Source organism: Aythya marila, assembly GCF_965140915.1.
Source record: "Aythya marila genome assembly, chromosome: 4".
Taxonomy (NCBI): Eukaryota; Metazoa; Chordata; class Aves; order Anseriformes; family Anatidae; genus Aythya; species Aythya marila.
This window is the reverse complement of record NC_139045.1, coordinates 20,205,187-20,223,780: the sequence shown is the minus strand read 5'-3', so window position 1 is coordinate 20,223,780 and position 18,594 is coordinate 20,205,187. Positions and strand designations below refer to the sequence as shown.

The window sequence follows — 18,594 nt, the reverse complement described above, 5'->3', positions numbered from 1 at the left end:
ACTATATTACCAGATTAAAGCTGACCTTATTGCCCTCAGCATTCCTCAGCAAAACATTGTCCTACAAGACATTTGAATGCCTTTTTAGGGTAAACTCATCGGTACAATTTGCATGTAAGTGTTTTGTGTATGTAAGGCTCTTATGTGAGTGTTTCATGTAATGAAGTCACCCAACAGGGAACTACAAGCTCTTAGGGGTGCCAGCTAGAAAGAACACAGGAGAAGCACGGAAAGCAAGGAGGAAGGCGTGTGATCTTCATTTGGGACTGGTGCACTTCACTGTGTGCTGGGTGCTGAGTGAAGGCAGGGTTTCACTGCAGCCTTCACTGATCTTTCCCAACTGGCACGAGCCAAGCAACTCGAGCATTGCCGGGCACGTGCCTCTCGGGGTCCCTTCCCTCCGTGCGCTGGAGGTGACCGGCTGCAGCTCCTGCGGAGGCTCTGACCTTGCCAGGCTGACAGGAGGGCACGATGCAGGAGGACACACTGTGCCCTCGGTGGGGAAGCCGGGCCATGGGGCACGCGGGGATACTGCGAGACCTCCATGCCGGCAGGGTTTGAGGTCATGCTGAAGGGTGTCGGACACAGAGGAGCTGTCCCCGTCCTCACTTTGGGGAGGACACTCCTGGTGTGTCTGAGCACCCACACAGCACCCTGCCGCCCCCTGAGGGGACCATGCAGCCCCTCAGTGTGAGGACACGACACGGTGGCGGTGCGAGCCCCCGCACGAAGCCATCGTCCCCAAACCCTCCTGCTTCTTCACATCGCCCTCATCCCCCCGGCTTCTGCCAAACGCTGAACTGCCGTGTCCCTGCCAGGCCCCCCGTCCCCCGCGGAGCCTCCCGGAGCTATTAATACGGCGGGCACATGCTCTGGCGCCGCGTCCCGGGCGGCCACCAGATAACTTTAATTTGCCCTTTAAACGTCCCGAGCCCGCCGGCCCTCACCGCCCCCAAGAGGGAGGGGGGGGGAGAAGATGGCGGCACTGCCTCGCGCCCCCCGCCGGGGGCGGGCCGCCGGGGGGTCGCGGCCAATGGGCGCGCCCCGGGGGGCCGCCTCCTCCTATCGCGAGAGGCCGCAGGCTATAAGGGGGGCGACGCGGGGCCGGGGGCCATTTGGCCGGGCGGGCGGGGAGGTGGGCGACTCGCGGGGGGTGACGGAGCCGCTGCCGAGATGGGTGACCAAGCGCTCAGCTTCCTCAAGGACTTTCTGGCCGGGGGGATCGCTGCCGCCATCTCCAAGACGGCCGTCGCCCCCATCGAGCGGGTGAAGCTGCTGCTGCAGGTGAGCGGGCTCGGGGGGCGCCGGCTGCCCTTGGGGGTGCTGGAGGAAAGGGGGGGGGTCGCGGCGGGGCGGGCATGCGGGTGGTGCCGGCACAGCACAGCACAGCACGGCTCGGCACGGCTCGGCTCGGCTCGTCCCGGCTCGTCCCGGCTCTCCCCGGCTCGTCCCGGCGTGCCTAAATAAGGGCAGGTGCTGGGCCGGCTCCGGTTACGCTCCCGGGGCAGCGGGAGCGGGGCCAGGCGGCGGAGGCGCTGCCCTTGGGCCGGCCGTGGCGCGGGGTGACCGGCGCTGTGTCCTTCTCTCTGCCCTCCCTCCCCTCCTCCTCCTCCTCCTCCTCCTCCTCTTCCTCCACCCAGGTCCAGCACGCCAGCAAACAGATCACGGCGGAGAAGCAGTACAAGGGCATCATCGACTGCATCGTCCGCATCCCCAAGGAGCAAGGCATCATCTCCTTCTGGAGGGGCAACCTGGCCAACGTCATCCGCTACTTCCCCACCCAGGCCCTCAACTTCGCCTTCAAGGACAAGTACAAGCAGATCTTCCTGGGGGGAGTGGACAGGCACAAGCAGTTCTGGCGCTACTTCGCCGGGAACCTGGCGTCCGGGGGCGCCGCGGGTGCCACCTCCCTCTGCTTCGTCTACCCGCTGGATTTCGCCCGGACCCGGCTGGCGGCTGATGTGGGCAAAGGAGCGAGCGAGAGGGAGTTCACGGGGCTGGGCGACTGCATCGTCAAGATCTTCAAGTCCGACGGCTTGAAGGGCCTGTACCAAGGATTCAGTGTGTCTGTGCAGGGCATCATCATCTACAGAGCAGCCTATTTCGGGGTTTATGACACGGCCAAGGGTAAGAAGTGGATGGAGCGGTGAACACGAGGGAAGATCCGACAAATAAAGGCCCACGAGGGCACGCTGCCCTGTGAGGACAAGCAGGGCTTGGCTTAGTACCAGTTCAGGGTGCTATTGCTGGAATAAGCACAGGTGTTTCTGAAATGCATTCCGGCTTTCCTCAGTTTGCTGCTCTGAGCAGAAGCCATGGGTTTGCAGTGTGTTTCCAGACACCTTATAGTTTCTCTTCTTATTTCTGTTTTCTTAAGGCTTGTACAGATGGCTTGTTGCTCCCTGTACTTCATGACATGAGGAGAGGTTCTCCAAGAGAGGTCAGGAGCACGAAGTAGGCTCTATATCACAAAATCCAACAATCCTATAAACTCATTTCAGTCATTGCACCTGTTCATGGTCAAATATGGACAGAGGGAAAAGTTGTAGGCATGTTCCTGTTGTTTAGGTTGAGCAGCTCCTGGGGTTGGTGGGTGCTGGTTCCTTCCAGTCATCTTTCCCACCACCCTTTCCCTCTGTACTGACTCTCGTCATTTGTTCTTGATGACAGGTATGTTGCCTGACCCAAAGAACGTGCATATCGTAGTGAGCTGGATGATTGCCCAGACTGTCACGGCAGTAGCAGGGCTGGTTTCATACCCTTTTGATACCGTGCGACGTAGGATGATGATGCAGTCTGGCCGAAAGGGAGGTAAGAATAAGTTTACTCTTGTGGTGTTCTAGCATTGGAAAGTGTCCCTTCGTTGGGAGGTCTGGGTTATTTTGTTATGGAAAACCAATGGCCCTTTTATAGAAATCCTAATTAAGAAAAGGAAGGGCATTGTGCGTTATTTCTGTGGTATTCATTTAAGAGGTTGAGAGTTGATTTGATTTTCCTATGGCAAATTAAAATGATGATTCCTAAACTAAGCACTTAATTTCAAATTCTTGGTTATGCTTTACTTATTGCTTTATTTTTAAAATACAGGGAATTTGAAATTGACTCTGCCTTCTGACATTTGTTTGTTTCCACAGCTGATATTATGTACAAGGGCACAATTGATTGTTGGAAGAAGATAGCTAAAGATGAAGGTTCGAAAGCGTTCTTCAAAGGTGCCTGGTCGAATGTGTTGAGAGGCATGGGCGGAGCTTTTGTATTAGTACTTTATGATGAAATCAAGAAGTATGTCTAAAACATAACATCATAATTAGTTCAATTGTTCTCAATCAACTTTTTTAAAACTTGTTGTGATGTAATGGACAACAAAATATTTCCTAGGGAAACTGAGAATGAAAGTTATGAATAGGATATCTGTTTGAGATGAGGAGGCGTTTATTTAAAATTTGTCCACTACAGCACAGTGCATTTTGTATGAAAATTTCTCTAACATTTGTATTGGAACCTGTATATATATTTAATACCCCTCCAAATTCTGGGTAATGCATTTTGTCTATGCACAAGACCTAGGTGGTCTACACCTAGATTAAAATCTAATAATGTGAACTCTTAATGAGATCTTCAGAAATACCTAGTTTACTTAGCAATGTCTCTAGCTACCCAACAGCACTACGACATGGATTAAAATGACTTCTTCTAAAGATGTATTTTTGATCTGATATATATATTTAATATAAAGCATTTCTGGAAATACAAGCTATATTAAAACACTAGGCTGTGAGTTTATAACTGCAGCTTCTTCACTGACAAGTTATGGTGGTCAAGACCATAATGATGTTTTTAAAATATACTTTGTAGAAGGTGGAAATACTGTGTCAAAACTGCCCTATATCTTCACAAAGCAAAAAGTTGTTTGCTCTGATGTTCAATTGAACTAAAACTGAAATCATGAAATAAATTAATATATTCATGAACTTTTCCTGTTGTTTTCAGTACACTGAACACACTGCAACCATGATCTTTAAGGTGATGTGCTAATCAGCACACTACTAATGACTGCTTGGTACTGGCCAACTTTCTTGGAAGTTTTCCAGTGGAGCTTTAAATAGAAAGAATAGTTATTGGTACTTCTAATAGCAAACCCAAGCAAGTTGAGCTTGAGGATGCTGCAGCCAGTTGTCATGTAGACTGAACTACCAGCTGGCCTTAGCTGCTTTCATACTTTAAGACAGGGCAATGTAGATGAATTGTTCTTGGCTCACAGTGAAGTCTTTTTTTTTTTTTTTTTTTTTACTTGAAAAAGTGTTCTATAATGGAGGGCTTCCAAATTATTTCAGTAATAGTGTAGTTGGGAATATAGTTAACGACTTATTAATTACCAGGGAGATCAGAACATGCCCATACAGAGTTTTTAAACTTCAGATGCTGGATTGTTGTGAACCCAATGCAGAACAGGCTCTCTAATTGGGCAAAGGAAGGCAAGTGAGTTGTTGCTAGTTCAGTGATTCAGTTAACATGTTTATATGTAGTCTATGTATCCACCTGAGAAAAGCAGGAAGACTTAACACTTGCATAGTCTTCAGTTAAATAGTTTATTTCAGCTACACTTTTTATTTCATATGCAGAAGTGAGGTATCCTGAGGTGTTTTTTTGACAAGGTTCTGGAGCATCTCTCATAGTATCCTAGGGGAGGGAAAAAAAGGTGGAAACAATGTTGGAATCACACTAGAGGTAGTGGAAGGTAAAAGGCTATGCAGTTACTAGTAGAATTGGTGACTGAGCAGTACTTTTCTAGTGAAAGGGTTATCACAGCATGAAGCAGGAGGTTCCTCCAGGTACCATAACTGCTGTAAGCTGCCTTTCCTTCACATCTTATCTCCCAGCATTGCTTGTGTGTGTCAAAGCTGGAGCAATACACTATGCAAAAGCAACATGATGCAAAGAATGTTATCCCTTACTATGGTGGTTGTAGCTTCAGACCAGCACCTCCCCTCCACCTGAAAGCAGGAATGAGATACTAAATATTATATGGAGGTAACATCTATGCACCTGAAGAATATAAGCAATGTGTCCAACAATTATAGATTAGTTTTGATTTTTGAATTACCTGAATAGGTAGCAATCACTTTTGACTGCTCAGACGAAGGAAGTGTACATGTTAGATGAGGTCTGATGTATTTCAACTTCTTTGTTTAAATCACAGTTCTTGACAAAGGGAGACAGCTTCTACCTTGAACTTTTAGGCTTATTCTGTTCCTTTTTTTTCCTTTCTTCTCTTCCTATGAGGAGCAGTGCTTCTTTAGATCTGGTTTAGTCCTTTCTTCTCCCTTCCCTAACGGTCAATATCTAAACACGTTGTTAGATCCGTGGTGTGTTTTCTTCCTAGTAGCAAATGACCAGGTTGCAACCTATTGAACCACATGACTGTGAATAAAATCCAGGTGCTTACTGCAGTAGTCTCAGAAACCTTTACCTGCTTGCTTCTGCCCTTTTTCTTCATTTTCTCCTTCCTCCACACATTCCTACTGGTTCTTTATGAGAAATCCTTCAAACACACTGTAACCATTCATTTCTCATTTACCTCACTGACAAGGTTGCTTATGGCCTTTGGATGTTTTAGAGAAGATCCTAGTTGGCTACAACAATACCAAAGACAATGTCAAACTGTAATATAAAAAAGGTACCAAATTTGGGGGGCAATTTTATGTGTGAATGAATAATGAAAGAAGAGTAAGCAAAAAGAAATTTCAGATGGGTCTAAACAAAATAATTAAAAAATATTCTGGAATTCCAGGGTAGAAACATTCTGGAATATTTCAGAAAAAAATAAAATGACATAAAGGGAAAGTGAAAGCTATTGAAAAGTGAGGAACACTGAGACAGGAAAATTGCACTGGGGAAGAGACGGTAGGTAAAATAATACATTATGAAAACACAGGCAAGAAGCTCCTTATCTCTGCTTACATGCTTATACATATATACAGCCTGTGGCAAATTCCAGGCATTACTTTCCACTAGGATATTTGGTGTATAAGTTCAAAACTGTCAATTAAATAGCCATTCCCCCAAAAGCAGCACTGATATATGTGCATAACACTTGCTCAAAGTGTAAACTAAATCCAGCTCTGTACAGCTGGCAAATTGATGATTTTGCAGTCTTTTTGACAATGTCAAAAATTCAATCAAATGAGCTTGGGCCACAGACACTACCCCTGCCTTGATCCATGTGCACCTCACAGACAGGTACACCGTAAAGTCAATGTCAAAATCACTATTCCCTTGTATTTCACACTTGAACAGAGGGAAGCCTGTCCTGGATAGCCTGCTAATATATTCTAGTAACACCGGAAGACAAAGCCCATCTAGTATATATGGTACTCCTCGGTCCAGAAAGCATGCTACCTGGGGATGGAACTGAGACACACATCTTTTGGATGAGAACAAGGTAGGACCTTCAGGCTGGCTCTGAAGGATACACATCTCTAAAGAGCACTGAGAGCAGGACTGCAGAGAGTGAAGGGAAGAATTTATGACCACAGATAAACTCTTCCCTATGTTTTTGAAGGTGAAGACCTCTACTCTCTGCCCTATACTTGTTAGGGAAGGAGCAGCCCTCGGTTCTTAAAAACAAACAAAAAGAAGAGCTTAAGACATACCACGGGGCATAGAAGGAAAAAAAAAAAACAAAAAAAAAACACACATACAACTTGCAAAGTAATTCAAAAACCAGAAAATCACGTGCTGGGATGCCAGTTACTTTTACTATGATAATCTCAGAGAGCTCCATTAACCAACCTAGGGTACAAGGGAAAGAAACATCAAAGCACACTTTCCTGCTCATGCCCCAGGTGGCAAATCTCAGCCCTGTGTTCCCTTTCTGACCCTTTAAACAAGAAAACTCTCAATAACACATTCTAATTTTAAGAGACACTGTGGGGAGAACTGAGACTTCTTTTGTCTCAAGCTCTTACCACATAACACAGTGGAGAGAACAACAATTTTCCATATATCAGAGCTTTCAACAATAATAATGAAGAACAGCATTTTGGGTGAATAACACAAGTGATTCTGGAACCAGAAGTGACACAGCTGCAAGGATCACTGCTGGCAAATGCTGCCTCATTTTGGCCAGGTGGAAAGTTACCAGAAGATATTAGAGAAGCTTACCTGACCAAGGCATTAGAACCAGGTATCCAGAAGACAAACCAGAGCCGCATCACAAACATCAGCAATCCTTGTTGGTATGAAACATGAAGCTGACCTCAAACAGTCTCAGTCCTGGAAGACAGCTCTGGACTTCTTCACCAGGTGGAAGTGACATGCTACATCCCCAGTGTTTTGCTCAAGACTTTGAGCAGGCAGACACCACAGACTGAGCATCAGATGCAGCATACCAGATCCATAAAATAATCCATTTCCCAACATAAGAACGATAAGAAAATAAAGTATTTCCCTTTTTACCCCTCACCATCTGGCTTGCTGATATACCGCAGTTGAAATATCAGTCATCACCTACATATGATGCAGCTGCTAGAAGGGCTGATAAGTGACCTCACTGCCTTGAGGCTGCCTTGATCTCTACCACACTGATGTGCAGACTAGGCTCCAGAGAAAAGCAGCAGCTCTCATCTGCCAGATGACTGAATGAGCTGCCCAGATTGTGCAGGCAGAATGCTATTTTTATCTACTAACCAGTGAGAACAAGGAGAAACAATCAGATGAAAGTGTTATCAGTGATCTGTTAGAAGAAGTCTCAAGGCTTTTTACAGGGGTTTATCCTGAAACTTGTTAGTTGACAATCAGGAAAACTCAGTCCAGTGCTAAGTCTGCATATGCCATAGAAGATGACATAAAAAGGTAGCTAGCCATTTGATTTGGGACAGTGAGACGAATGCTCATCTGAGTGAGGGGATAACAGCAGAGATGCCTCAGGTTCTTCAGCAAAGCCTGCAAAGTCTACTAGAAGACAGGCTGTGGCACAGAGGAAAGCCTGTAAACTCTGTATGAGGAATGGCCTTGTGTGATTCTACCAGTTTAGCTCAAATCTCTTGGATTCACTTGAATTAAAATAGAATTCTGAAGGGTTCACCAGTCTGCTTGGTAAAACACCCTTCCTATTTCAGCTATCCAAGCACAAACACATCATCGCTCCCCGTCCTTATAGTCATTGATCTCAGCTAGGACCTTCATTAAAACTTCCATTGCTGCAGAAGGGCTACAAAGCAGGACCCAATTCCTGGAAGAAAGGCAGCCCACAATGAAGCATGGATGCTTCCAGAACAGAAACATGAGAGGCATCACAGTCCATTTCTCACTGCAGTGAAATCAATGCTCCAGTGTTGTCACTCAAACTGGCAATCTTGTCACTTTAGCAAGGAAATTGGTTCCCATCTGAAACTATGTCAGCTCAGTGTGGTGACTTGCTTTAAGTAGGAAGAGCTTGCAGTTTTTGGTTGAAGAGATCTTCTGGAGGGGAAAGAGGCAGAAGAGAACATAAAAGTGACAGCCTACAGGAAAAAAACAAACACAGAAATACGTCTACCTGAAGTAGAATTTGTTGTCATAAAAATCTTGATGAAGTTATCTAATTTAATGAAGACTGTCAATATGGCTTATTTAAAGAAAAAAAAAGAACAAAACAAAACAACAACAACAAAAAAACACTGCACCAGTCACTACCAAGTAAAACATATCTAAGTGATTCTTTGCATTTTCCCTGACTACAGGTAGTATGAAGCATTTCTCCAATGACATCCTTTGCAATTTAGTATCACATGTCAAATTCTTTAGGAAGTCACTGCATTGACAAACACTTCATGTTAAATATTTTATTTCTTATAGTTTACAAAAATGACATACAAAATTGACAGTATTTCATACCAAAGTTAAATAAAATAAGAAGCAGCGATTAGAAGTAATCTGTTTTGTGAATTCTTTTACAGAAGAGAATTATTATATGAACATTCAGAAGTATTTAAACTGTTATTCACATTCAAGGACAAAAATCTTTAAATAGTGAATAATTTTAATTAGCACAAGAGTACAAATAAATACAGCAGCACTATGCAAAAAAATGCCTTACAGTCCCTATCAATGAATAATAATTGTAATAAAATCTGTTTGCCACAATGCTGCTTAAAATTAAAGCTTCATATATTGTCAAACAGCTAAATTTGATCTGCAGATCACCAGGTGCAGAAGTTCTGCCAAACTGTCATACAGGACCAAGCGAAAAGCCTATTACAATGCAGAATACCTGAAAGCTGAAGCCCTCATGCAAGCATGAGCAAAGAATGATACATTTTCTTTTTTCTTTGTAAGGCCAAGACCTGGCATTATTGAATACAGCTTTTTTCCTTATACATAACACAAAGAGATTTCCTGCATCTCTCCTGGGAAGAAGCTGGGTAAGCAAGCAGGGTTCCAATAATACCCATGGACACTGGCATCATAATTTATGCTCTTTATAAGACTACAGTCCTACAAAATAAGCTCACTAAGTTTGCCTTCATGTATAGAAACAAAGCCTATTATGTACTATTTGCCAACAGCATTAAACTTTGTTCCCCTTATAAATGGATGTTTGATAAGGAAGCCTGACACTACTACAAATATTTGATATGAACATAACATTAAAAATAGGTTAAGAAGCATGAGATTTTATTTCTGTTTTCAACACTTTTTTTTTTCAAATAGCGATTAATAGTTGCTTTCAAAAGCAGATGTTGAAGCTTCCTGCAGCTCAAGCTTTTATCTCCCCACTGAGATGGGTCTGCAAAAGAAGGGCCATGAAATACTTCTTTTGCTTACTGTTCTCTAGCTTGAGAAGTATCTAAAACTTACTCTTAGATTCAATCTGAAACTGTTTTTCACTTCAAACATCAGTCTCTGTTACCCAGTGTTGTTCAAATACCATCAAATGCTTCTTTCCTATGCAAAGGTCCCAATACAACTTCTAAAATTCTCTGGAAGAGACACGTTTTGGAGTACAAAACAAACGCTCATCACCTGGGGTGATCTGCAACCATGGCAAAATAACACCTTCTGCAGCCTCGGTATTCTAATTAACCATGCAGGAATATACAATCCACTTTTCATCCTGCAATGCTGCTGTAAAATGAAGATTCTTTCAGTCGTATGAACATGACCTAAAAGTTCAGAAGACTTACCTGAAACCAGGATGAAAAGCGACAATTTAGGAATTAAGTCCTATCGTGCAGCAATTTTGTCCTTCCACATCATGGATACAAATTCCACTTATAATCGGACAATAAAATAATAATTAATGATTTCTATTCTGTTTAAATACCTCTTCCTCTTTCATAAATACTTCCTCTCACAGGAAACACTGACTGAAGTGAAAGTGTTTGCATAAAAACAATTTTATATGCAATTATACCATATACAATGCATTTTTAATCACTAAACAATGCATAGAATATTTTTGCACATAGAATTTACAAAAGCACTAAAAATAGAAATCCGAGGAACATCTCAGAATGTGAGGCGTAGCACACTTATAACCAAGCAGCACGAACATTAGTGGGCTTAGGTCTCTGTAATGCCCCACCAGATGGATCAGAAGTGTTTTTTTCAGTCTTCTGGCTCATTGTACTTGGTAAAGTGGATGCTCTTGAAGTGCCTCCTGTTAACCCACAAGGGGAAAAAAAACAGTAAGAATGCTTACACTGGGTATATCAGAAAACTTCATCGTATATTACTGTAAATATCATTACCACAGTTTCCAGAAAAAACAAAACAATTTCTAAATTCAATCCAAAACCAACATTATGAGTTGTTTGCAAATAGTCAGAACAAAAAAATCAAGCACATGCCATAGTGCAGTGGTTCTTTAACCTGACATAGGGATGGATCCATGAGGATACATGACCTACTTCCAAATGCATGCAATTTCTAAGAGAAACAAAGCTATTATCAGTAGATTTACATTTTCTAAATAACAATATGAACCTTTTTTTTTTTTTGCTTTGTCCTTTCAATAAAAAGCACTAGCAACCTGAAATTTATTTATTATTGTTACTATTTTTTACAACAGTGATTTTTTTACCTTTTTGGCAAAGATTATTAGCAAAATGATTTATTAGAAATTTAGAATGCTAAGTTAACAACTCAGTCACCATATTTTTGGTATAATTAACAATAACAATTTAATCATCTCTGTATCAGAAAAACTTTTTTTGCTTTTCTTAATAATAAATGCCTTGTAATTCTGAATTACGAATGAGAGAAACACCTGTAAAGAAATGCTAGAATCTGCAACTTCAGAGTACTTACTGGAAGGGCTAAGCTGGCTGAAAGGAGACTTTCCTCTTTTTACAGATGGTGAAGAACTTAGATAGCTCATCTGGCGCTGATAGTCCATCAATTGTTCAGAACGTCTCATACCAGCTGTTGGTTTCACTGCTTCCAATCTCTTCAGAAAAGCCTTAATATCAAAGAACAGCATCATCAAGAAAAAGAACAAACAAGAAGCTACAAAAACATTCAGAGACTGCTATTTCTATTTTAACTGAAAAAAATAAACCCAACAGTTTTTAGCATTTCCCAACACAATTAACTCCACTGGTGACACACTATTCTGCTCACATTCAATACTTTTCTCATTGCAATAAAAGACAGAGTTGAGTACATCTTTGGTACCCCATAGTACACTGCACATCATGATAACTTGAAATGACATCTGTTTGGTGAAGGTGGCAGACGACAAGATGAGCTCTTCTATTCCTACTGTGTTTAACTCTAGAAGAAGAGATGGGTAAGTTTGGGGGAGGATGAGAGGTTTGTTTTATTTTGATTTTTTGCTTTGCAAACATATTTAGAACAGTTCCCCAGAGAGAACTACTGACCTCAGTTCTGTGAAAGTAATTGTAAGAAGAAAAGCACAATTACATATTTCTTTTGGATTTTATGTACATCTTTTATCCATAATGTACTTTTACAAGGTTATAGTTGAAATTGTCACAGACGTCATTTCCGCTTGTTGAGATTAACCATGGCACTCATGCAGCAAACATCATATCAAAACAGTTACTTACATAGTATTTATAAGATACAGTTTCTCATACCTCCTAACTACTTACTCTTGAAACAGGATGCATTCATTTAAGATTTTTCCATAATTTTTCTAAAGAAAACAACTTTGTGATGGCAAAAAATCAGAAGAACTTTGCTACATACAGCCTCCAATCAACCACCTGACATCTGTAATACATCTAGCCTTCAGTGCTTGTTTTTCACAGATCTATACACTCCCTCCGCTAGCTTAATTTGAAGTGATAGCCTACACACATTTGGCAGGGACACAACCATCATCAGGGTTACAACATGCATCTTATTAATGAGAGACAATACAAACTGCAATTACACAAATCTCCAAAGTACTAAAAATACCTCTACTAATTAAGAACGTATTATTTTGATGCATACTTAAGTGGTAGACATCAAGAACCTGCCTAACCATTAAACTGCACTTTGCATGAAATGATTTTTTCCCCCTCTTCATCTGCCCACAGGTCCTGTTCAGGTTTCTTTTCTGATGATAGGTTCTTTTTTTGTCTGCTTTTGTTTGTTTGCTTTAGAAGAACAAAAAGAGACACAGAAAATCATTTGGTAAATGGAATAGCATTCACAAGATGTCAGTTGTCTTCGTCTAACTGTAATAGGAATCTGCAAGCTCTTGGTAGTTTATGCATGGGGACTGGAAACCTGCAGTGTGCGCAAGAGAAAGGACAAGCCATTTTGGCTCGGACGTAATATGTCACAAGTGCTTGCATCGAGTGCCAGCCAGTTCACAGTCAAGTGGAAATACCTAAGTAAGCAAAAGTCAAAGGAAGAACTTCAGCTAGAAATAGCTCTTCACTGAAGCCAGTTACAGAAGACAAAATGGTAGACTTGTTACATCCCACATTTTGCACACAAGTTATCACCATCTAACATACCAACATGTATATAGACTTGCAAAGATTACTTGTTTATTTTGTATTAAAAATTGAAGCTCTCAAAGTGTTCAGCTCATTCACAAATGGGTAAACTGAATTGTAGAAGCAACATCCTTTTTCCTGTGAAGGTCAAGCATGTTTCAAGTCCGTACTGCAACTGTAACAGCCTCACAGAATTTGCATACCTCGATATTGCAGTAATTTCAAGCTCAATTCTCAACACATATTTGCTTATGCCTGTTTAAGCCCAGTTTAAATACAATTTCCTGCTTTTACTTTTATGCCTGTATTTCGACAAGCATTCAGTCCTGATTACTAAAGCAAGAAGCAGACCACTCTCAGCACTAATACATTACCTTCTGAACAGGTTGGAACTGGACTTCACACAATCCTTAGATATGAGAAGAGCAGATATAGATTACGTGGTGCTTCAGTGGTTCCCTCCCTGTTCTAAGAAAAAGTTTTGTAGAGAACTAGAGAACAGCTCCTGTGGTACCCCTACCCTCTGCTGAGTACTGTACCGAGGGCATGTTAATTTAAACACTATTTGTGGTTATAATTTTTGTAGCTTGGAGAAGGGCCTGCTGCATAGAGCAATGAACTCATCGACACACTGACATGGCAGCCCTGACCTACAAGATCCATAAACCAGAACTAATCCAATCCCTGTATTTTTTTTTACTAGCAAGCCTTGTGGTCTTTAACCAAGGAATTGCTTTGTACGAGTACCTTGAACAAATAAGATTCATTTTCAATTACCCATTTAAATCTGCTAATTCCTTCATTATGTTCTCGTTAAAACAGCATTTTGAGAAATGGATTGCAGAACACTGCCACTTGCCTCGTTCTGAAGCGCTAAATCTCTGTAGCCTTAATCCTGCACCACGAAAGTAATAGAAATTTTGTCACTGACCTTAATAAGCAAAGAATCAAATCACATGACATAATCCAGGTGTTTCAAAACAAAGACATGTTCCTGATCAGATTTAAGGAGAAAACTGATTAACAGGCACATACATTGCAGGGATGCCATTAGCTGATCTTAACGACATTGCAGCTGCTCAGAGCTCCTAATTCAAGCTCAACAAGATTAGGCTAGCATTCAGCAAGTCAATGATTTTCACTACTATACTCCCCATTCCCATGCAAAATGATATATCATTAATTTCTAGCTTGGCCAAAAGCCTCCCAAAGCTTCTATTTCCCTCCATCATCTTCTCTTACTATGATACTGAGTTTACAATAAAAGTAGAATAATGATTTAAAAAAAGTGCAATCCCATAAAGCATTCCTGCATGATTATCTTCCAGGAACAGGATAATTCTTTGTAAATCGAGGCATCTGGAGACAGACTAGTATCCGTAAAGACACTAAAATACATATTGTCAGTGACAGAAGGAAATGTCACATTGCCAACAATTGGGGAACAAAGGAACCTGACACTATGCTAAAAGATAGCTGCTATATGGTAGGCTAAGATAAATGCTCTTAGTTCAGCTCTGGGCAGCAGAACACTAGATCTAATTCCAATGCTGTCAGGAAAAGAAAAAAGAAACTCAGCATATACTTTTCTACAGATATCTTGAAGAGATAAAATACTGAAAACACAGCACTCCCAAACTGAGTCCAGAGAAAAGGTTAAATATGCCACTTTTTCTTGTTTTACTTTGCTTTTTAAATGCGTGAAGGCTTCGGTTTCACCTCCTTTGAATTCTGACCAGCTGACCAGTGTGCCTTGACAGCTGTTCAAATTTATTTATATTATGCCTCCTCTAATGTCACTCATACTAGTGACCACACTGTCCCTTTGCAGAGTCCAGGTGGGGGAGGGTGAAGGAGATAACAGTGCATTCAGGGACAGCTTTTTGTTCTTAGCACAAGGATTTGCAATTTTCTTCAACTCTTCAGTTGCATTAATTAGCTCACTTCACAAACTCTAGACATCATCATCCATCGAGTACTTTTAAGAGAGAAACCTCTTAAAGTTCTTCAATCGAGAGAAAAGTCTTTAACTGAACAACTGGCACACTTGCCTGCAGTTGGCATCCACACAAAGATAGCCTCGAGTACAAAAAAGGAAAAACCACAAAATTGAGTAGCATGCTAAATAACCAAAAACCTTCCTTCAACCTGGCAATTAGTCAGTCTTTATTATAATTATCACAGCAGTGGTCAGGAATCAGCAGACCGTAACAGTTTTGCTCACAAAAAGCCTACAGCTTTAGTGCTAGGATTGCAGAATTACACTACACATTCACCGTCTTTTCCACTAAACTTCAGGTGTAAGCTTCAAAGGTCACTTGTCCCCTAGGAACTTGGGCTGAATGCAGTAGCTTAGCTCACTTTGGTCATCTAACACATCTACATCCTAGTCGGATGATTAATAAAGCAAACAAAATCAAAAAAAGCCAACCCTTAGACCTTAATTACTTCTAAGTGTAGATGAATTGATGGAGAAATGGTGCAGTGGCTGCATATCTGTATTTAAAGGCCTCCAAACACCCACCTTTATATAGCAGTACAGATTTTGCATCACACGATAAACAATTAAAGTTCAAATTATGCATAGTTCCCAGCCCGTGAAGCTCTGCAGAAATCACGATTAACTGGCAGAAATCGTGATTAACGTGTGTCTAATATGGACACGTGTGTCGTGTGTAGTAGGTTCCTCCCCAGCGGAGAGGAGACGGGGCTGGGAGTACCTTCAGGCACGGCAGTAGGATGTTTTCTCAGTCAGCAGCGTCCTCTACTGGCAAGAGCCGCACTCTGGTCTTGCCAGCTCAAATAAGCGACCAAAACGGGCACAAGCAGCAAGTACAAAACCGTGATATTCATTTTAACAGATGTCTTTTGCTAACTGTGTTTTCCCATAAATAGCTAAATCGTTGACTTAGAATTCCTGTTTTTCAGAGCAACGCGTCTTTTTCTCCTTTGTAGCTCTTCCCAGCAGTCTGCGGGAGCAACTTACGTTCCCTGTATCTCCTTGACCCCTCTCACAAAGCTGGAGAGTAAAGTGCTTTGATTTCTCTGTGACTTTCTAATATTTGAATTGCTTTCCCTGCATCAGCCTCGATGCCAAATGCCTGCACCAGAGATCAAGCTGCCTTTCTGCTAACAGTAAATAAAGGCATCACTCCACATGCATACTAGTGGAACAAGGGAGTTTTGCCTAGACAAGGTATTAATGTCAGGAAAAGAAGTTATAAAAGTTATTATCCAACAAAGGGGATAAAATAAACAGTATGTTACAACTGCGCTGCTCCAGGTGCACATGTAATTTAATCTTTTTGTGTGTGTGTGTTTAAACAGAATTGCTCAAATGTGAAAGCAGTGTCAAGTGAAATGTTAAGATGCACTAGTGAATCATTCTTCAAAGAAGAAAATGCATCATCCTGAGGTTGGTGGAACGAATAGACCAAGTGTTTTTACTGCTTAAAAATAGCGTGACATTTTAACCTAAATTCTAAGGAATTATTTTGAAGTTAAACATTTGCACTCATGTCCCTGCAGTAAATGATTCACAACAAAAGCATAAATGATTAAGTAACCAAAGGATATTATTTTTTGGACTACAAGCAACCACCACTGATCTTGCTAGTTTGGTAGGTTATAGATGTGAAATGACTAGCAGTATTTACCTGTGCTGAATTTTTGATCCAGAACTTGTAAAAGCAAGACATTCTTGGATAAAATGTTGCAATATTTCAAAACAAAATAAGTGTGTGGCTTTGAGTAAAGAGAAGTGTATTATAAAATATTATGTACTTTAATATCAAAGCAACCATCAAATCAATATTGCATATTACTTCCAGGTGGTATGTGGCTGATGCAGCACTTCTCTACAGCCTAAGAATCCACTCTGATGATCAGGGTGCATATGGAAGAGCAAGTCTTGCTTCCAGCACTTTCAACAAAAAACAACCATCTACAACGTATGAGGAAAGCCCTTCTACCACCTCAAAACCACTGAAGCTGAAAAACATATGATATTTCTCGTTGTGGGGAGGGGAGTATATATCTATAATACACATTTGTGCCAAATTCCTTCAGTGTGTGAAGTTCTTTTGGTCACTTGTAATCTATGGTTTCCCACTTTGAAAGTTTGAACTACTGAGATGTCTATGATGGAAAAACTAAAATGTAATGGATTTTTCTGAAGAGGACAATTAGGCTTCCTCCATGTTGAAATCTTTACCTATTCATATAAAAGGAAATTGCAACCTAGTAAAAGAGCAAGGACCACTTGCTCTTTTATAGTGCTTCCACTATAAATTTTCTTTAACTTTTTTTAGTGAAAAGTTTTTTTTTTTTTAATTGTTTTCTTTAGCTACATTTCATCTCCTTTTAGAAGACATTAATTAACAACTAGATGATATGAAAATGTCATTACCTGTAATACAATGCAATCACTTAAAATCTTATTAAAACTAGCATTGTCAGCTCTGCTAATATCCTTATAAATTAGTTTGAATTTCTGGTTTTCAGTAAAATAAGTTATTGTGATTGCCACGTACATTCAAATAATGTGAAAAGCAGAGAGCTAAAAATATTAAAAATGGATAGCTATAAAGTTATTAGAAACCAAAATTGACATTCACATGGTATCCTCCCTGTTCCAAATATAATGGGTTTGATGCTATCATATTGATTGCTTTATTTTTTGCAAGCCTCTTCTTGACTAGTAATCATAACGCATGGAGTAGGATGAATAGAATTAGACTGCTATCCAAAATTATGAGTGCGTAAACAAAAATTCCCCTTAAATTGAATTACATTCAAGTAGAGCAAGCTCAAATAAAGAAAAACCTATTTTTCATCTGGAAAAAGAGCATCTGAACAATTACGCAAACAGCATGGTAATGAGAATACACTGCAGACTGACTGCAGCAAAGCTAGGAGTGCTGCCTGATCAGTTTTGTAAGTATTTAGCAATGATATATCTGACAATAAACAGTCCTCGATTTATCAATCCAAAGCAGTTCTTAGAACTCACCAAGTTTTCTCTTTCAATCCTTTGCTGCTCCTTTTGCCTGTTGAGGGCGCTGTGGTACAATTTAGGAGGTGGCAGAGCCGACTTTTTCAGGGTGGTACTTCTGCTCCTTGGTTTTGCAGACTGTCTGGACAGTTCTTTTAACAGCCTTTGGTTTTCCCGATCGATTTGTCTAACTTCTTCATTTGTGAAAGAATAGTTTTTCCTTGTTCCTCTAGGTGGCTGATCAAAGGTTATTTTTTGTTTTTCCTTCTTCTCCAACTGTAGAAAAGCTTTAAAATGGCAAAAAGTAGAATAGGTTTAAGAAGCAAAAACTTGTGTTCTATTATTAGGATTTATTTACAGGCCTGAAAAGCCCTGGTACATTTTCCCTCCTTCCATTTGAATTCCACATTTATGCATTTCAGGATTTTTCAGGGATGCTCTGTTGTCCTCAATACATTAATTTTACACAAGTTTCACCACAAAAAAAATCAAGTCTAATTTTGCCTTTAAAATTCAACTACTTTCTTTTGACTAGCAACCCCCTTCTCCCCATGTAGAGCAAGTAATTCAGAGGAATTGAATGGATACAAAGAGCAACTGAACTTGCTGCAAGAACACCAGAAGTATACACACATTCTGTATTTGTGATAAATATATTTGTTA

At 40.9% G+C, this 18,594-nt stretch overlaps 2 protein-coding genes across 4 annotated transcripts in view; one reads left to right on the top strand and one right to left on the bottom strand.

The window, feature by feature from the left end:
- The first annotated feature begins 1,130 nt into the window (after nucleotides 1-1,130).
- SLC25A4 (solute carrier family 25 member 4) lies at nucleotides 1,131-3,967 on the top strand. The gene is made up of 4 exons (XM_082759437.1): nucleotides 1,131-1,284; nucleotides 1,641-2,127; nucleotides 2,671-2,811; nucleotides 3,135-3,967. The coding sequence occupies exons 1-4, from the start codon at nucleotides 1,174-1,176 to the stop codon at nucleotides 3,290-3,292; spliced, it is 897 nt and encodes a 298-aa protein (XP_082615563.1). The 5' UTR covers nucleotides 1,131-1,173; the 3' UTR covers nucleotides 3,293-3,967.
- A 4,854-nt stretch (nucleotides 3,968-8,821) lies between these two features.
- Nucleotides 8,822-18,594, bottom strand: part of CFAP97 (cilia and flagella associated protein 97) — a 28,351-nt gene continuing 18,578 nt past the window's right edge. For all 3 annotated transcript variants that reach the window (XM_082758692.1, XM_082758693.1, XM_082758694.1), the window contains exons 4-6: nucleotides 17,950-18,218; nucleotides 11,293-11,443; nucleotides 8,822-10,642 (exon numbers count right to left, since the gene is read on the bottom strand). In XM_082758692.1, the coding sequence (XP_082614818.1) occupies nucleotides 10,515-10,642; nucleotides 11,293-11,443; nucleotides 17,950-18,218 (548 nt within the window). In that variant the 3' untranslated portion in view covers nucleotides 8,822-10,514. The remainder of the gene's footprint in view (nucleotides 10,643-11,292; nucleotides 11,444-17,949; nucleotides 18,219-18,594) is intronic.